General features: G+C 42.7%; 2 protein-coding genes across 25 annotated transcripts in view; one reads left to right on the forward strand and one right to left on the reverse strand.

The window, feature by feature from the left end:
* Positions 1–2676: 2676 nt before the first annotated feature.
* Positions 2677–5111, reverse strand: LOC129049292 (CLK4-associating serine/arginine rich protein-like). The gene is made up of 3 exons (XM_054527788.1): positions 5105–5111; positions 3709–5059; positions 2677–3189 (listed from the first exon to the last, which is right to left on the reverse strand). The coding sequence occupies exons 1-2, from the start codon at positions 5109–5111 to the stop codon at positions 4278–4280; spliced, it is 789 nt and encodes a 262-aa protein (XP_054383763.1). The 3' UTR covers positions 2677–3189; positions 3709–4277.
* WNK1 (WNK lysine deficient protein kinase 1) overlaps positions 4133–20501 on the forward strand; it is a 160445-nt gene continuing 144076 nt past the window's right edge. For 22 of the 24 annotated variants that reach the window (XM_054527806.2, XM_054527807.2, XM_063711674.1 and 19 more), the window contains exon 1: positions 4139–5868. In XM_054527806.2, coding sequence (XP_054383781.1) covers positions 5110–5868 — 759 coding nt within the window. In that variant the 5' untranslated portion in view covers positions 4139–5109. Of the gene's footprint in view, positions 5869–20501 lie in introns of all 24 variants that reach the window. The other 2 variants (XM_009247295.2, XM_009247287.3) reach the window with 1 other exon arrangement.

Raw genomic sequence — 20501 nt, forward strand, 5'->3', positions numbered from 1 at the left:
AAGTATGAGGCTACAGTGAGCTGTGATTGCACCACTGCACTCCAGCCTGGACAACAGAGTGAGACTCTGTCTCAAAAAAAGATAATCTTTCAATTTTATGAGAGAAAATATTATATTTTAATCTGCATTTTGCTAGTTACTGAGTTTCAGCATTTTTCATGTTTATTTGGGTTATTTGCATTTACTGCTTTATTTTATTTTATTTTATTTTATTTTTGAGACACAGTCTCGCTTTGTTGCCCAGGCAGCAGTGCAGTGGTGCAATCTCGGCTCACTGCAACTTCCGCCTCCTGAGTTCAAGCGATTCTCATGCCTCAGCCTCCCGGGTAGCTGGGACTATAGGCGCGCACCACCATGCCCAGCTAATTTTTGTATTTTTAGTAAAGACGGGGTTTCACCATGTTGGCCAGGCTGGTCTCGAGCTCCTGACCTCAAGTGATCCTCCCACTTAGGCCTCCCAAAGTGCTGGGATTACAGATGTGAGCCACGGTGGCATTTACTGCTTTGTAAATTCTTTTCATATCCTCCTTTTCTATACAGTGGTTTGTCTTTTTCTCAGTGATTTAAGAGGTTTTTTTCCCCCCATATCTTTTGGATATTAATCTTTTGTTATACAGCCTCCAGAGTTTTTCTGGCAGTTTGTCACTTGTGTTTTGTTGAATAGATTATCAATTTTGATATTGTCAAATATTTTTCTTTGTGGCTCTTGGATTGCTCTTTGAAGCCCTTTAGTACCCTATGTTCTCCTATATTTAAAAAATTCTTTAGAGATATTTTTTAAAAGTTTAGTTCTTCAATCTATGTGGAAATTAATTTTGTGAACAGTCTGAAGTAAACACTGACCTCATTTATTTTTCAAATGAATAACTAATTGTCCAAGCACTGTTTATTATTTTGCCCTACTGACTTCAAATGCCATTTTCTATATGAAATTCCCATACATACATGAGATTGTTTCTGTACTCTCTCTTCTGTTACATTGCCTATGCTTATCTCAATATCATACAGATTTAATTTTATGGTTTTATAATATACTTTGATATAGGGAAAATCCCACCCCCTTTATTTCATTTATAATATAAAGTTCTTAAAAAACTATTTTTCATTGTTTAGCTGCCTGATTCTCACTTCCCACTTCCAGATGACAGGGTTCCAGATGACAAAGAGGTAAAATAAAAATTACCCATAGGCAAGACAAAGGAGCATGGGAAAATGAGGGAAAGGAGACAAAAAAAAAAAAGGAGAAATGCTCTTAGGATGGGACAATTTTTCCCCTACACTTCAAGAAGCAACTTTATGTATCAATATTTTGCCACATTCAAAGTAAGGTAGATTTTGTGTGTTCAGGATATTTCAGCCACTGTCTAAATCAAAGGTGTCTCTGACTTTCATTGCTAGCTAGTTACCAATGGCAGAAACCATGTAAACAAAAAAATGTGAATGGATGGGAATAGAAAGAAACATGAATCAATCAGTGTGAGAACATGAACAAGAACTAGAGAGAATAGAGACATGGTGAGACAGAATAACATACTTGTATTCTTCTTGTGGAACCAAATGTCAGGAAGTCAAACCTCTGAGCTTAGTGCATTCATTGTATCCTGGGTTCTTTGTTATCTCTGTTTACAGTCACTTGATGTTTTATATGGAACATAGAGAGGTTGATTTTTACTCGATAATTGAAGTGACAGAGAAAGGAAAAGTACTATTAGGAATTATAGTAATGAGTAACAGAAAATATCATTTACTTGGAGGTAGGTTGGTAAGCATTAAAAAGAACTGAGTGAGCTGGGATCAAGCCACTGTACTCCAGCCTGGGCGACAGAGTGAGACTCTCTCTCAAAAAAAAAAACAAAAAAACCCACAACTGAGCAAAAAAGTGTTTGTTAGTAAGATACGCACACTAAATAACATAACCTTTAAATCTAATCATTGTACATAATAAGATTATATTCAACTTAAAATTGTATCTGTTTTCATTGTAAAGCTAATATTACACAAGTGGGAAAAGCTGTCTCCTAGGCAAGTGTGGTTTTAAGTCAACGGTTAATTAAATTACTTACAATGAATTTAGTTGTTCCTGGTTGAAAAGACATGTTGATAGGGCATGGTGATTATCAAGGGACTTGTGTCCAATGCAGTGGGGCCAAAGTTTCAGGGCTCAGTAAACAGGAACAGGCAATAATAAAATCCTTTAACAACCACTCACACAAAAATATCCTAATTTTTTCATGGTGCCAAAAGGGAACATTGTGATTTACGGATCTTCTTTTAACTTGCCAATTTGTAATTAGCTGCCTTATGTTTAAAATCAGACTATTTTTCCTAGTGAAGCAACAATGGATCAAGTTTCATTTTACTCAAAAGTACAATAAAAATGTATTTTACAGCCATTTCTTCCCTTGCTTACATTAGGTTTACGGTTAGAAAAACACTCTTAATTCCATTTACCACAATGAGATTATTTACCATTACCAATAGCAAACGAATGAAAGATACATTTTCTAAAGCAATGGAACACTAATATTTTAGTGGTCTAGTTGTCCCTAGTGAATTGGCATTTTAAAATGTTCATAACCTGTCAGCTTCATGAAACCTAACAATCATTGGTTTAAAACATTTTTGTAAACTTGAAAGTGTAGCTTGTGATAAACAAAAAAAGAAAGAAAAGAAAAATAGCGTTAACTATTTTATGTATCAAATGAATTAACATGAACTGTAGGGCAAGACTTCTGTAGGTGGAGCTCATCCGATAACTGTGCTAAGGAACCTCCCGCCAAGTTCCTTGCTAGTTGCTCGCTCGCAGCGTGGTCCTCGGCCCCGACGCGCGCTTCCGAGCTGGTTCCGCAGCGGGCGCTGAAGACAGGCGGCCGCGTCCGGACGCTCTGATGCGGTTGCGTACGTTTTCAGCGCTTCCCGCTCTCCACCGGTTGGACTGAGGCTTTTAAACTGCCGTCTGCTCCCGAGTCCGGCTTCCTCCTCCGTCTGGTGCCCCCTGGTGCTCATCCCCTCCACATCTTGAGTAGTTGCGAGGAGCACAGGGGTCCAGGCCGACAAGGATGCTTTCAAGAAAAACATTCCATGGCGGCAAGCCGCATGGATCCACATTTCCCGGGCCCAGAGCCTTGGTAGACATTGCATGTGGACATTCAGGAGCTCTAGAGAAAGAGGGGGTGTTGTTTCACGAAGCTACCAAGCAGAAGAAAGGTGGAAAATAAGTTTCAACCAACTACAAAGGCAGAAGTCAGCCCAGCCCCCCGAGTGTGGTCAAAGACCCATAGATCCGTAGACCTTATCTTTTCTTAAATCCACCGCTCCCCTAACTCCCCTTTTATTATTTTTCAGACAAAGCAAAGATAGAGTTCACTAGGATCCCCGATTTCAGTAAGGCAGCCCTTTTTTGAGAGCCAGAATATCCGTCTCGGCCAGGAGCTGAGAATGTGGCCTCAATTGTTGAGGGGAGGAGGATGGAAGATAATCCTCCCTGTCTCCTCCTCCAATCCATTTAATCAATATTAATTTCATGCAAAATCTTCACAAAGTTTGTTTTCCCCTTCTCCGACTCAGAGCTCAGGCTCCGGTTATCCTGCTTTGCCCTTCCCTTCCACCCTCACAGCCCTGCAGTCACTTAACACTACTGCGGCTCTCTCCATTAAAGACGAACAACAGATCATTTTTCATTGCATGGCAACCCTAAGAGCTCTCTACCTTAGCAGAGCATGATGGGAGTCTTTCCATCCCCCCCCACCCCCGCTCGTTCCTCTTCTTTTTTTTTTTTTTCCTTCCCTTCCTTCTTCCACAATTAATCCCTAAATAATGATTTTCCTAAGCTCGCGCGGACTTCGGGATGGGGTTGAGCGACCCGTGATGACGCTCCCATCAGCCTTTAGAAGGGACGGTTTCCAAAGAAAACTACAACTCCCACGAGGCATCAGGCTACAGCAACCGCAAGGCATCACGGAAGTCGTAGGCACTTTTCTTCTAGGTCCCGTTCATCCCGGCTAACCCGTAAACTATAAGTCCCAGGGTGCCTCGGGGCTAGCACGCCTGCGCAAAAGCCCCGGAGCGAGGTGGGGGGTGGGGCTGCCCCGGGCGGCGGGGGGCGGGATCCGAGCGGGCTGTGTGGAGGCTTCAGACTCCCGGCGCCATTTAGCGCGGAGAGTTTCCCGGGTGGACGCGGCTCCTGTCTCGGCCACTCCGCACCCCCATTCGGTGACAGAAGGCGCCTGGTGGGGGTGACTGCTCTTTTCTCTCCCTATTCCCCCTCACCCAGTCCTCTAGGTCTCCTCTCCTCTTGCCTCAGAGAAGCAGCGGAGCTCGGGCCCCGCGGTGAGCGGCCCTCCCCTCCCCGCCGTTCCCTCCTCCGTCAGCCCCCGGCACCGGCCCGGGAGGAGACGGGTTTGCCAGGCCTGGGGCGGGCGGGGAGGCCTCGGGGAAGGGGGGGCCCGCTCCTCAGGCGCCGAGGCTCCGAGGCTCCGGCCCTTCGCCTCTGGGCGATGGGCGACCTGTGAGGCCGGTCCCCATCGCTGGGGGCGCGTGTGGGAGGAGGCGGCCGCCCGAGTGACCGGGAGCCGGGCCGCGGCCTTCCCTCGCCCGCCTCGGCCCCTCCCACTCCTCTGCCCCGGGGCTGCCACCGCCCGGGCATCGGACCTGGTCCCGTGCTCGCGGTGCCGCCGCCCTCTGGGCCTAGCCCGCCCAGCTCGGCGAGCGGCGGCAGTGGGAGCCGCATCCGCCCCGACTCGGTGCCGGCCCCTGGCCCTCCCCTCATGACTGCGGCGCCTCTGCTGCCACCGCCCGCCCGGCCGCCGCTCGCCGCAGGATGGATGCGGACCGTGCGGCGCTAACCCCCGTGGCTGCGCTCCCGAATCGTCCGCCTTCGAGCCCTCCTCGTGAGCCGCAGCAGCCTCGGTGCCAGCAGCCGCCGCAGCTGGGCCCAGCGGTCCGCCTGCCCCTCGTTGCGGCTTGTCAGTGCTGAGTGAGGCGTCGTCCGGGTCGGCGCGAACCCGCCCGGCCGCGGTGCCCTGCAGCCCTCTGCGCGGGAGGCTCGGCCCTTCACGCCCTTTTCATTGACAAATCCGAGCCCGCTCGCCCCTCTCCAGCGAACCGACCATGTCTGGCGGCGCCGCAGAGAAGCAGAGCGGCACTCCCGGTTCCCTGTTCCTCTCGCCGCCGGCTCCTGCCCCCAAGAATGGCTCCAGCTCCGATTCCTCCGTGGGGGAGAAGCTGGGAGCCGCGGCCGCCGACGCTGTGGCCGGCAGGACCGAGGAGTACAGGCGCCGCCGCCACACTATGGACAAGGACAGCCGTGGGGCGGCCGCGACCACTACCACCACTGAGCACCGCTTCTTCCGCCGGAGTGTCATCTGCGACTCCAATGCCACTGCACTGGAGCTTCCCGGCCTTCCTCTTTCCCTCCCCCAGCCCAGCATCCCCGCGGCTGTCCCGCAGAGTGCTCCACCGGAGCCCCACCGGGAAGAGACCGTGACCGCCACCGCCACTTCCCAGGTAGCCCAGCAGCCTCCAGCCGCTGCCGCCCCTGGGGAACAGGCCGTCGCGGGCCCTGCCCCCTCGACTGTCCCCAGCAGTACCAGCAAAGACCGCCCAGTGTCCCAGCCTAGCCTTGTGGGGAGCAAAGAGGAGCCGCCGCCGGCGAGAAGTGGCAGCGGCGGCGGCAGCGCCAAGGAGCCGCAGGAGGAACGGAGCCAGCAGCAGGATGATATCGAAGAGCTGGAGACCAAGGCCGTGGGAATGTCTAACGATGGCCGCTTTCTCAAGTTTGACATCGAAATCGGCAGAGGCTCCTTTAAGACGGTCTACAAAGGTCTAGACACTGAAACCACCGTGGAAGTCGCCTGGTGTGAACTGCAGGTAAAGCCCCACCTACTTCTTTATTTGAAGGTCCTTTGGATCCCAAACTTGGCTTGGCGAAGCCAGTTGATCAAGTTCACCCTTCACTTGGCATTCTCTGTTGGACTCCGAGTGGGAGGGGGAGGCCAACTTTTGAAAGGGGCTGAAATTAGGAGAATGTGTAGCATGTGCCTAGGTGTTGGAATAGGATAAGAATTATTGGTAGCCAGAGGGATTTGCTACTGGGCAGCGGTGGTGAAGGTCATCTTAGTACAAACGAATTGTCTCCTGGTTTAGTGTCTGGCAAGAAACTTGGAATGAGTGGGGAAGTTGAAAGTACAGATGCTTCTTCCTCTGTGCATTTCAATCTCATCAAAGGCTCTGCAGTGATGAGCTGCGTCTGGGTGTAGAAGTGTGTTTCCATTCCTGAGATCAGGCTGTTCTTTTTAAATGAGAACGACCTTGTACCTTTGGATGTATTTTGCTTGATGGTTGCACAGGCATTTAGTATAAAATAATTATTAAAAAAAGACTCTTCTCTGCCTCTTTTGGATGTTTGATGTTGTTCTACCTAATGATGCTTAAGCCTTACAGTAGCAGCATTGCCCTGACGTTGTTATTAAACTAATGTCTTTCAGCCCATTCACTATACAGCGAATAGTACAGGAGCCCAATGCAAAATTGTGTAAGTGCTTTGAGAGTTGTAATGTCATCATCATTGTTTTAATCGTATAAAATATCTTTAAGCTAAACTTTCCCAAGAGTCCGAAGGAGTCGCAATACTTCCTTTTTTAACCTCTAGTGGTATAAATAATGGTGTGTCATTCTGGTTGACTAGTACATTCTAGGTTTAAACAGCTGAGTTTGGGCTACTTGTTGCTTGACTTACTGAAGCAGCTTGCTTAAATATTGCCCTGACTGGGCATAGGTGAACATAGGTTATTAGTAGGAGCAGGTTTATGCTGAAGGAAAAAAGTCAGCCACATTATGCATACATAAAAAATGCCATTATTGATAGTAATCTTGCCAAGAATATAGACCAGCCTCATACAGGATATGAAAATAACTGAATGATCTTGGAACTTATTTTATCCATGAACTAATAGGTTAACACGTAACCCTTTGAATGTCAGGTTCCAAATAACTAAGGCCATCTCAAATGTGAAATTAACACAGCATGTGGAAGTAAACTTAAAAACTAAGAAGTTCTTTACAAACATAATCATTTCTTAACTTTTACAGTTAATGATGTAGAACTTCTAAGGTAGTGTGAAATTAAAACTACTCATTAATTTTATAGTATTTTAGAATTGAAAAGGTGACAGATCTTTAAAAAAGAAAACCTCGTCAAACGAAAACTATTCATTTTGGTCAGTCATATTCAAAAAACTTAGTCTGGGCCAGGCGCGGTGGCTCACGCCTGTAATCCCAGCACTTTGGGAGGCCAAGGCAGGTGGATCACGAGGTTAGGAGTTCGAGACCAGCCTGACCAACATGGCGAAACCCCGACTCTACTAAAAATACAAAAATTAGCCGGGTATGGTGGCACGCGCCTGTAGTTCCAACTACTCGGAAGGCTGAGGCAGAATAGCTTGAACCCGGGAGGTGGAGGTTGCAGTGAGCGGAGATTGGACCATCGCACTGCAGCGTGGTGACAGAGCGAGACTCTGTCTCAAAAAAAACAAAAACACAACAACAACAAAAAACCTTATGTCCGATTCCTTTTGGTTTACAGGCAGAAATTTACAGGTAGACACATTTCTTTCTTGTACTATCGATGCCTATTGATACTGATGCTGGAATTTTATTCTTCCATTATAGTTTTATATTTGAATAGGTGCTTTTTAACAATTTTTTTTTTTTCCTTAACCGGTTACCTTACTTTTTTAAGACTGGATCCAATTACTTGTTGAGCACTTTATGAATTAATTTTATTAATTTTAATTATTTCACTTCTGAGACTTCTCAAAATGTGATGTGTGTTTTCCCTTTATCACCTGGAATTTTCTGATACTTTATTATCTTGGAACTGATAATACAGTGAAAAAAACTTAATTTGTCTAATGTCACGATAAAAACTTTGTCTAAGCTTCTCAGGTTTTCTTAGAACTCGTAACTTTTTGGATTTTTAATTCTCTATCTAGGCATGGGCATTACCAAACTAAAGAAAATCTTATATCGCATATTATTTTTGAGTCATTTCAGGATTTGGCTGCAGAACTAGATGAATCCTAGCTTATTAAGTGGTACCTGGTTTAGAAACTTCCATGTCATTTGTCTGTGCTTCTATAATTTTTTGTTTTGATTTTGAAGATTATCCTATCTGAAAAATCCTTTATAGCAGTAATTAGGCAGTATTTTTGGTTTTTTGACCAGGATGCTTGCACTACATGCCTAATAAAGTATTCAGTGGGTCAGTGTTTGAACTTTTATCTTTGGAGCCAAATTAAAGGACAAGCCAAGGGATTACTAAAGCACTGGGAAGATAGAAACTTTTTCACTAAATGTATCCTTTTAATATACATATATTTCTGAAGCAAGACGGGAGAATATTGAGTTAAGTTGTTGAGTTAAAAATCTTAGTGTATTGAAACTGGGAGAAATCTTGGGTTATCCTGCCCAGCTATTTATTTGACAAATAAGGAACCTGAAATCATAGAGCAGGTAAATAACTTGATTAGGTAGTTGAAGAACAAAAGCTAGTTAGGATCTAATAATTTGGGAGATGATAAAGCATTTGTAGTCCAGTAGACAGCTAATAAGTAATTTCAGATGAAGCAATATTGTTTTGGTGTGGAAGTGGCTGTTGGATTTCTGGAGAAACCCGGTCCTATACCCATGGCAAATTTCAGGCTTCTGTTTTGGGTGTTGATTTTTATCACTTCAAATTGAGATATAAATAGGCTTTTGTGGATGGGTGAATATGGTATACAAATCAAGCTATTTTCTGTCAAGCTAATTTTTTAGAGTCATGTTATGCTATGCATTGCTCTTTAGTAAAACAAGCATCAATTCTTTGTTTTGTTTTTGTTTTTGTTTTTTTTAAAAAGAGACGGAGTCTTGCTCTGTCTCCAGGCTAGAGTGCAGTGGTGCAGTGGCGCGATCTCAGCTCACTGCGACCTCCGCCTCCTGGGTTCAAGCAATTCTCCTGCCTCAGCCTCCCAAGTAGCTGGGAGTACAGGCGCGCCCCACCACACCCAGCTAATTACAAGCATCAATTCTTAGTAAATAATACCTAGGTAATATTTTGATACCGCAGGATCTTCAGTAATTACTGAGATGTTTAAGATGCAGATTTCTTTAACTGGTTTTATTAGACAAGTAGTGCACCTTAATTTTAATATTTGGTTGTCTCGGTCAGAAAATATTACTGTTGGGTTCTGTCAGCAGAGTTTACATTGCTTTTCTAGAAAGGGATCTTGTTTTTCAAAAAAGATAGCATAATTTCCTTTAAGAAAACATTGATGCAGCTGGGTGCAGTGGCTCACGCCTGTAATCCCAGCACTTTGGGAGGCCAAGGCGGGTGGATCACGCAGTCAGGAGTTCGAGAACAGCCTGGCCAACATGGCGAAACCCCATCTCTACTAAAAATACAAAAATTAGCTGGGCATGATCCGCACGCCTGTAATCCCAGCTACTCGAGAGGCTGAGGCAGGAGAATCGTTTGAACCCGGGAGGTGGAGGTTGCAGTGAGTTGAGATAGCGCCAATGCACTCCAGCCTGGGCGACAGGGTGAGACTCTGTCTCCAAAAAAAAAAAAAAGAAAACATTGATTCACAGATTTAAGAATGATTTATTTTAAGCACCTTCCCAAGTTGCCTCTGAAGAGTTCACATGATGCATTATATATTGATGAGATTGTTTCCACATCTACCTGAAAAAAGAGGTCAAATCATATTTTTGTTGAAGCTCCAATATACTTAACTGCTTATTTTTCTCTGTCTTTTATTAAGACTATGTGTCATGAGTATATGACATTAATATTTTGTGAATAGTGTAGCAGTGTTACAGAAATGGGATGTGGTTCTGTGATTAAGAAACCATCATTTATTTCTTTGCTATAGTTCTTAAAATATCTAATTGAACGGAATCTATTTGAATGTTGGTGATTTTTTTCCCTCTTATCTTTTAAATTTGTGCCACATTCCTTATTTTTTAGGATGAGAATCAGCGTAACTTTCCGTCTCAGGGAATAGTTTTTGGAGTTTGTTCTTAAATCCTCAAAGTCACCGATTAGGAGTATTGGCAAAATTTTTTCTCTTACCTTTTTTCTGACCCATAGTAACACAGTCTGAGAAATAATCTAAAAACCTGGAAAGAGGTTGTTTTTGTGTAAAACAAACTAGGAATCTATTGTTGCTTGGTGACAACTCATTTCTTGACATTCAAATTCTGATGCAAGATCCTAGTCATTTAAAATTCATCTTATTCCACCAGCAGCTTATCAAAGAATTTCAAAAAAATATGTATGTATGTATATAAATATAAATAAAATTCATCTTAGTTCATCCCTATGGAAACATTCAACTAAAACTGGGCTCTCATTTTCAGAAATCATCCTAAACTTGTTATTTGGGTTTTCTGGTAGTTTTTACATTTTTTTAGATAAAGCTGTAAAAGCAGCAAGAGTAGCTATACTCAATTATCAATTCTGAAAATATTTAGCATACTATATGAAATAATTCATAATTATAATTAGTACACCTTTGCTATACCAGGTCTTTAAATTATATTGATAATTTAAATTATATATTTAGTAACTTGCATTTTATTTGAGTTTTTTGTTTGTCTTTTTGTTTTTGAGACAGTTTCACTCTGTCGCCCAGGCTGGAGTACAGTGGCACGATCTTGGCTCACTGCAACCTCCACCTCCCGGGTTCCAGCAATTCTTCTGCCTCAGCCCCCTGAGTAGCTGGGATTACAGGCGAGCGCCACCACGCCCGGCTAATTTTTGTATTTTTAGTAGAGATGGGGTTTCACCATGTTGGCCAGGCTGGTCTTGAACACCTGACCTCGTGATCTGCCTGCCTCGGCCTCCCAAAGTGCTGGGATTACAAGCTTGAGCCACCATGCTCAGCTGTTTTGTTTTGTTTTAAAACCTGGTCTGCAGGAATAGGTGAGACTTAGCATGACCTCAGTTTATGTTTGAAGAGCCCATTTTTCTGCCTTGTAACATAGTAGTTAACTAGATTGCCTGGGCTCAAATCAAGGCTCAGCTACATAATTGTGTCACCTTGAGCAAGTTTTGTGCTACAGTTTCCTGTCTGTAAAATGGGTGTAAAAAAGAGTACCCATTTTATAGAGTTGTGCTGATTAAATGAATGAACATATATAAAACATGTAGGATAGGGCCTGCCACATAAATATTAACTGTGATGATGCAGCATCTTTTTTAGGTTGTCCTTTTGAGGGAATCTGTGAAGATTTTGTTTGTTTATATTTATGCTTGAAAAATCATATAGCAAAACTTAACTACTATTCTTGGAGGAGGAGGAAAGCAGGTATTGATCTTTATGTTACTGGTGCTTTTAAATTCTTTAGCTCTACCTGGCCTTTGCCTAACATTCTAATTTTGTGACCCATCACCCAAATGCCAGTCTTTCTGAACTGCTTATTTTCAGAATCTGCTAAGATCCTTGTCTCATCTTCTTTGCATGTATCTGGAAAGCGTATTTTCTTTTGGTGGATCTCATATATAATTCTTACAGTATTTATTTATCACATTGAAATGGTTTATATACTTTGTCTAATCCATTAGTCTTTGGAAAGTTCACTATGGTGTAATAGAATACTATACAATGAAAAGGAGCACCAAGGCAGAACCCTTGAGTTCTAGATTACCCAATTTTCTGACCTTTGAGTAAGGAACTTAATCTATAATGCTCATTTATTAGCAATATGTCTTACTGATTTAGGATTGTTGAAGATCCACTGAAATACTATGTGAATGTACTTTGAAAAATGTTAAGTGTTATATAAAATATAACAAAGGATACTTAAATATTCATTTAGAAGGCTGTAGATTGTCACCTGTTACAAATGGAATATTAAACTTAGTTGGATTTTAGGAGCTTTTTGCTTTGTCAACTTAATTTCTCACATCTTAAAAGGGGAGCTTTTCAGTTTGAAGAAATATTGTCAGAAGCTCTTAATATTTTGTTTGGAAGAGGATTATGCCTTTGACAGGTAGCAGACTTAATTTCATATGTAGGTTTTTTTTGTTGTTGTTGTTTTTGATGGGGTCTCGCTGTGTCGCCCAGGCTGGAGTGCAGTGGCGTGATCTTGGGATCTTGGCTCACTGTAACCTCCACCTCCTGTGTTAAAGTGATTCTCCTGCCTCAGCCTCCAGAGTAGCTGGGATTACAGGCACCCACAACCACACCCGGCTAATTTTTTTTTTTTTTTTTTTTTTTTTTGTATTTTTAATAGAGACAGAGTTTCACCGTGTTGGACAGGCTGGTCTCAAACTCCCGACCTTAGGTGATCCACCTGCCTTGGCCTCTCAAAGTGCTGGGATTACAGGCATGAGCCGCCGTTCCTGGTCTATATGTAGTTTTTAAAAGATTGGTTATTTGTGATTTTTACATAAGAGGAAAAGCATCAGTAAGCTGTGGTTTTGTGGCCAGCTTAATTGATCATATAATATCTCCACCTTCATTTATATTAATTTAGATTTTTCAGGTGGGGTTTCATAAACAATTTACTTTTTAGTGTTGTGACTTGAATCTTGGCCTTGCCAAATTACCATATTAAATACATTATGCTAAATGAATGTGTTGGAATGATTTTTCAGAAGAGTCCTCAGATAAGCTGTTAGTCATAACAAGCAAATAATTTTCTCAGGAATGTAAGAATTCTTAAGAATTTTAACAGTTTGAATTTAAGAGTGTTTGGAAATTTGCTTGTTATAATCATCATACTCAGGTTAGTTAAGAAAAACCATACTGTCATTCCTGTAGATACCTTTTGTGCAACTGAGGTTCAGCTTCTCAGAGACAATATTTTTGTCAGTATATACGTGGTAGATGGTCTAGTTAATCAAACACACAGTAATGTATAAACCAAACAGTGAAAGATGAAATTAATTAGTGAATCAAATTATTAATGTGCACATTCTCTATTACTAGATAGAGATTAACAGATTTCTTGGGATAAGATCATTTTCATGGCTAAGAGTTTTGAGCTACATAACCTGATATATCTATCTTTATGTGGATCATCTCCTTTCATGGACTGGTAGATTATTGTGGATTAAGGTAAACTGGGAAATGCAACAGATTCATCCTTTAACATGCTAAAGAGTTACTAGATATCATTGTCATATTAAAATGTTCTTTGAACTCTCCATATTGCCCCTCTCACACACAGTCATCTGTCAGTATACATAGGAGATTGGTTCCAGACAGCCCCCACCCCACGGTACCAAAATTCACAAATGCACAAGTCTCTTAAATAAAATGGTGTATTTTCATATAACCTACAGTAGTACATCCTCCTGTATAGTTTATTTTTTTAATTTAATTTTTTTTTTTTTTTTGAGGCTGAGTCTTGCTCTGTTGCCCAGGCTGGAGTGCAGTGGCGCAGTCTCAGCTCACTGCTACCTCTGCCTCCTGGGTTCAAGTGATTGTCATGCCTCAGCCTCCCGAGTAGCTGGGATTACAGGCACATGCTACCATGCCCAGCTAATTTTTGTATTTTTAGTAGAGATGGGGTTTCATCACGTTGGCCAGGCTGGTCTCGAACTCCTGACCTCAAGTGATCCGTCTGCCTTTGCCTCCCAAAACGCTGGGATTACAGGTGTGGCTCCTCACGTATAGTTTAAGTCATCACTAAATTACTTATAATACCTAATACAATGTAAGTGCTATGTAAATAGTTTTTATACTATAGTGTTTTAAAATTCATGTTGTTTTTTATTATTGTGTTTTGTTATTGTTTTTTCCCCCAGTATTTTCATCTACAGTTAGTTGAATCCATGGATGCAGAACTTGTGGATATGGAACCTGAGGATGTGGAGGGTGGACTGTTCTTATGTATAGAAAGTAGAGAGTAACTGAAGAGTTGAGTTTTAAACAGAGAAGTTAATTGGTTAGATTTGCATAGCAGTAATTGCCCAAGAATAGATTAAAGGCATACAGGGGGAAGTGTACAGATTCCAGTAGTCCCTGCTCTTCTTCTTAGGGAATAATGGTTATTTTTTTCTCCTGCTTTTCTTTTTTTTTTTTTGAGACAGAGTTTCGCTCTTGTTGCCCAGCTGGAGTGCAGTGATGCGATCTCGGCTCACCACAACCTTTGCCTCCCGAGTTCAAGGGATTCTCCTGCCTCAGCCTCCCGAGTAGCTGGGATTACAGGAAGGTGCCACCATGCCCGGCTAATTTTGTATTTTTAGTAGAGGTGGGGTTTCTCCATGTTGGTCAGGCTGGTCTCCAACTCCGGACCTCAGGCGATCCGCCCGCCTCGGCCTCCCAAACTGCTGGAATTACAGGCGTGAGCCACCATTCCTGGTCCGTATTTTTATCTTTTGGTTCTGTTTACTTTGAGGTTTGCAAGACCTCCTGTGGATACCTGAAGCTACAGACACTACTGAACCCTATGCATACTTTGCTTTTTCCATCCCATAACCCATTAGACTAAGTGACTAAAGGACCAGATGGGTGGGTGGCATTAACAGTGTGAATATGCTGAACAAAGGGATGACATGTCCCATTCGAGATTTCATCACACTAGTCAGAATGGCACACGATTTAAAAGTCATGAATTGTTGGCTAGGTGTGGTGGCTCATGCTTGTAATCCCATCACTTTGGGAGGCCGAGGTTAGTGGATAACCTGAGGTCAGAAGTTGGAGACCAGCCTAGTCAACATGGTGAAACCCTGTCTCTACTAAAAATACAAAAAAAAACTAGCCAGGCGTGGTGGTGCATGCCTGTAATCCCAGCTACTTGGGAGGTTGAAGCAGGAGAATCACTTGAACCCAGGAGGTGGAGGTTGCAGTGAGCCAAGATTGCGCCATTGCACTCCAGCCTGGGCGACAAGAGGGAAACTCCGTCTCAAAAAAAAAAAAAAGTTATGAATTGTTTATTTCTGGAATTTTCCATTTAATATTTTTGGACGGTGGGAAGTGAAGCCTCAAGTAAGGGAAGGCTACTCTAGTTAGGATATGAGTGTGAGATTTTTTAGGACCTAAACTAGGGAGATAATAGAAGGAATAGAACATTTAAATATTTAGGAGATAAAATATTTAGGGTTTAGTGGATAATTTAGTGATTAATTGGTGTTTGAAGGAAAAATGAAGCATGGATAAGAGGTTAGGGGATGATAGTGCTGTCAACTGAGAGAGAAAAATCAAAGGTTTTTTTTTTAAGTTTTAAGGTTTTTTGTTTTTTAGATGGGAGGAGGTGTGGAGATGTATTCAATCTGACATGTTGAGTTTGAGATTCTTGTGTAATCTCCAGTAAGAAGTTCAATAGGCAGTTGGATATATTACTGAAACTTGAAGACTAGGTCTGAGATGCAGATAAAAGCTGATGATTCCCAAAAATGTCTGTATTAGTTGTAGCTGAAATAATGGAAGTAAATGAGATAAGCTAGGGAGAGGACATGAAGAGATAGAAAAATTAGAGAGGGGGAGAGGGAAGAATAATGGTCCTTAGGCAAAATAGTAACAATTACCAAGGGAATAAAATTTCAAGAAAATGATACATCAGAGAAGTTCTATTTTCATAGTAGTAATTGTGGAGTATGAATTTAACAAGTAGTAGTAAAGAAATGTAGTAGTTAGGCTGTTGAAATTGTTGCACTTGGCTATTAAGAAATCATTAACAGCACAGTGGCTCACGCCTGTAATCCCAGCACTTTGGGAGGCTGAAGTGGGCGGATCACCTGAGGTCAGGAGTTGGAGACCAGCCTGACCAACATGGAAAAACCCCGTCTCTACTAAAAATACAAAAATTAGCTGGGCCTGGTGGTGCATGCCTATATTCCCAACTACTCAGCAGGCTGAGGCAGAAGAATCGCTTGAACCCAGGAGGTGGAGGTTGTGGTGAGCCGAGATCGCGGCATTGCACTCCAGCCTGGGCAACGAGCGAAACTCCGTCTCAAAAAAAAAAAAAAATCATTAACATTCACACTGAGAAACAGCCCTGACAAAAAGAAATAAAAAAAAAGTCATTAACAATTAAATTTAAGGTTGCCTCAGTAAGGGGGAGGTTGAATAAGAGAGAAGCACATAAATACATGTAGGTCACTGGTAATGCCCTAGCTTTCTGCACTGTTCACTATCTAATACAGTATCCACCAGCCTCACGTGGCTATTTTGCTCTTGCCACCCAGGCTGGAGTGCAGTGGCATGATCTTGGCTCACTGTAACCTCTGCCTCCCAGGTTCAAGCAATTCTGCCTCAGCCTCCTGAGTAGCTGGGATTACAGGCATGTGCCACCATGCGCAGCTAATTTTGTAGTTTTAGTAGAGACGGGGTTTTGCCATGTTGGCCAGGCTGGTCTGGAACTCCTCAGGTGATCCACCCATCTCAGTCTTCTAAAGTGCTGGGAGTACAGGTGTGAGCCACTGCATCCAGCCTTTATGTGGCTATTTAAATTTAAATGAATTAAAATGAAATTTTTAAAACTTCATTTTCTTGTACTAGCCACATTTCAAGTGCTCAGTGACAACGTGTGGCTACGATATTGGATTGCACAGATAAAGAACATTTTCAGGCTGGGCATGGTGGCTTATACCTGTAATCTCAACAGTTTGGAAGGCTGAGGCAGGAGGATTGCTTGAGCCCAGGAATTCAAGATCAGCCTGGGCAACATAGCAAGACCCTGTCTACAAAAATTTAAAAAATTAGCTGGGCCTGGTGGTGTGCGTCTGTAGCCCCAGCTGCTTTAAGAGACTGAACTGGGTGGATTGCTTGAGCTGGGGCGGTCAGGGCTGCAGTGAGGCTTGATCGTGCCACTTGCACTTCAGCCTGGGTGACAGAGCTATGACCCTGTCTCAAAAAATTTTTTTTTTAATCGTTGCAGAAAATTCTTTTGGAATGTGCTGTATCTAGATCTTGGGTCAAGTTGTGCTTTTTAAAAATATAACGATATCAGGACTGTGCATGGTGGCTCATACTTCTAATCTCAGCACTTTTGGGAGGCCGAGGTGAGAGCATTGCTTGAGGCCAGGAGTTTAAGACCAGCCTGGGCAATGTAGCAAGATCTGGGTCTCCAAAAAATTTAAAAAATAAAAATAATAACTTTATCCAAAAAGTTCAACTTTAACCATAAAGTTCATCCTTTTAAAGTATATGGAGTGTTGTTTTTAGAACTGAAGTTACACATTTAAATATGTATACTCTATTAATAAAGAAAAAAGTTATTTTTTGGGAAACTACAAAGGATGTTATCACATACATGCAGAATTAATAAAGGTTAACAATATGTCATAGTTACTCGAAATATTTGGTGACCTTACAGTTTCAGAAGAAAGGAAAATTTGCAGTGGGTTTAATGAGTGGATGAGAGGAAGTTTAGAAAGTAGAAACAATAAGTGTAGGCTGGGGTGAGGTTTGAAAAATTACATATTGGGTACAGTGTTCACTATTTGGGTGATAAGGTGATAAGGTTAGGTAACTAGAAACCCTAATCTCACCATTATGCAGTATATCCATGTAACAAACTTGCACATGTACCATCTGAATCCATAATAAATGTATGTAAATAAAAATTAAAAAATAAAACCATGAACAAAATAAGTGTAGGCTATTTCTTCTGGTAATTTTAAATGAATAAGTTCAGGGAAGGTTGGGTAAGTAGAAAGCATGATCAAGGATGAGATGGATAGATGAGCTGGAAAAGGTCTTTAAAAGTTGAAACATTGAACTGTCATGTTTTGTCTGGTTTGGTATCTATCTTAAGTCTGTTCCAAGCTAATTACTGCTTTAGCTTTGATTATTCTTTTTTGTTTTTGAGACAGTCTCGCTCTGTCACCCAGGCTGGAGTGCAGTGGCATGATCTCGGCTCTCTGCAACCTCCGCCTCCTGGGTTCAAGTGATTCTTCTGCCTCAGCCTCCCGAGTAGTAGCTGGGACTACAGGCGCCCGCCACAATGCCCAGCTAATTTTTTGTATTTTTAGTAGAGACGGGGTTTCACCGTGTTGGTCGGGCTGGTATTGAACTCCTGACCTCGTGATCCGCCTGCCTTGGCCTCCTAAAGTGCTGGGATGAGAGGTGTGAGCCACCGCTCCCGGCTTATTTTATTATTATTTTTGAGATGGAGTCTCGCTCTGTTGCCCAGGCTGGAGTGCAGTGGCATGATCTCAGTTCACTGCAGCCTCCGCCTCCCAGGTTCAAGTGATTCTCCTGCCTCAGCCTCCCAAGCAGCTGGGATTACAGGTGTCTGCCACCCCACCCGGCTAATTTTTGTGTTTTTAGTAGAGACAGGGTTTCACCATGTTGACCAGGGTGATCTTGAACTCCTGACCTCAAGCGATCTGCCTACCTGGGCCTCCCAAAGTGTTGGGATTACAGGCATGAGCCACCGTGCCGGGCCCTAGATGTTCTTTAGATTAAAATAGTTCATTGTGGTCAGACAGGTTCATGCTCTCTTACACCAGGGGTAATCCATACTTGGACACACAAGAGCTTATGTCAAAATATGGCAGATTTCTTAAAATATTCCTGTTGTGGCAGACTATCTGGGTTGATAGGTTTTTTTTTTTTTTTTTTTTTTTTGGAGACAGTCTTGCTCTGTCGCTCACGCTGGAGTGCAGTGGCGCAATCTCGGCTCACTGCAACCTCCGCCTCCCAGATTCAAGCAATTCTCCTGCCTCAGCCTGCTGAGTAGCTGGGATTACAGGTGCGCGCCACCATGCCTGGCTAATTTTTATATTTTTAGTAGAGACGGGGTTTCACCATGTTGGTCGGGCTGGTCTCAAACTCCTGACCCCGTGATCTACCCACCTTGGCCTCCCAAAGTGCTGGGATAACAGGCGTGACCCACCACGCCTGGCCGGGTTGATAGGGGTTTTCAGCCTTACGTACACATGCAAATCTCCTTTCCCTCTGTAATCCCCAAATTTAGACTGATTCTCCTGTCTTTCAAGGGGGAGTTGCCTTACTCTGTGTGGGTTCAGGGTGAGGGAAACTTTTTTGCCAGTTTATGTCATTGAAGTACATTGAAGTTTATCAGGGAATTTCTAACAATAGTAAACTTAAAATGGAAGGCCTTGGAGTTGCAGTTGTTTACCGGAAGAGTTTTTGGCTTTTTCTGCATACTTCTACACACCTCTTACCTCCCTTCCTAATTGATAGAGACAGATTTTTATCAAGTCACACATGGAATCTGCTACTCCCTTTGAATTCAGGTCTGTTTGCTTCAATGACGTAACTAAGAAGGACCGCTCTAGATGGCTCCTTTCTACCTAGACATGCTCTTTTCTACCTAGACAAAAAAAGCCACCAGCCATTAATAAATGGTAAACTATCAACTTAAATATTTGTTCTGCCTACCCAGGCACCCTACTACATAGGGGGGCTAGTTTAGGTTTTAGTTTGGTGACAAATCGTTTGTGTTGCATTGTATCAGGTTTTTTTTGTTTGTTTGTTTTTAAGGCAGAGTCTCTCTCTGTCCAGGCCCAGGCTGTAGTGCAGTAGAGAGATATATTGGATCACTGCAACCTCCATCTCCCGGGTTCAGGCAATTATCGTTCCTCAACCTCCCAAGTAGCTGGGGTTACAGGCGCCTGCAACCACGACCAGCTAATTTTTATATTTTTAGTAGAGATGGGATTTCACCATGTTGGCCAGGCTGGCCTAGAACTCCTGATCTCAAGTGATCTGCCCGCCTTGGCCTCCCAAAGTGCTGGGATTACAGGCGTGAGCTACCATGTCCAGCCTGCTTGTATCAGTTTCTTTATGTCTCCACAGATTTTTTTGTTTTCATGGACATAAGTGGGGAGCATAGAGATATTTTGCTAGTGATCATCCTCTGGCTAAAGCATAGTTTGATTTCTGTGATGAGAATCTTGACCATATTCTATCCCTCTTAGAAGGGCAGAAGTGAAACTGCCATATTACCCATAAATATCACTATTATAGGCTTTCACAAATCTGTATTTACTGAGTGTGTACTTGATGTGAATACCTCATTAATGTTTTAAACATCTGCCATTCTTATTCTCTTAATGAGTAAAGTTAACTTCTTCAACAACCAGTACTTAGCTAAATATTACACAATATAATTTTTCCCTTTCTTCATGTAATGGATGTAGTTTTTTTTTTTTTTTGGCAGGGGGGGTTTTGGTTTTTTTTTTTTTTTTTTTTTTTTTGAGACGGAGTCTTACTCTGTCACCAGGCTGGAGTGCAGTGGTGCAATCTTCGCTCACTGCAACCTCCGCTTCCCAGGTTCAAGCGATTCTCTTGCCTCAGCCTCCCGAGTAGCTGGGATTACAGGCATGCACCACCACACCTGGCTAATTTTTTGTATTTTAGTAGAGATGGGGTTTCACCATGTTGGCCAGGCTAGTCTCAAATTCCTGACCTTGTGATCCACCTGCCTCAGCCTCCCAAAGTGCTGGGATTATAGGCGTGAGCCACCGTGCCCAGCCTGGATGTAGTAATATTTAAAGAAAAAACTAAAAACTCTTTACTGTGAAATACTTTCAAACATAA

Source organism: Pongo abelii, chromosome 10, assembly GCF_028885655.2.
Source record: "Pongo abelii isolate AG06213 chromosome 10, NHGRI_mPonAbe1-v2.0_pri, whole genome shotgun sequence".
Classification (NCBI taxonomy): Eukaryota; Metazoa; Chordata; class Mammalia; order Primates; family Hominidae; genus Pongo; species Pongo abelii.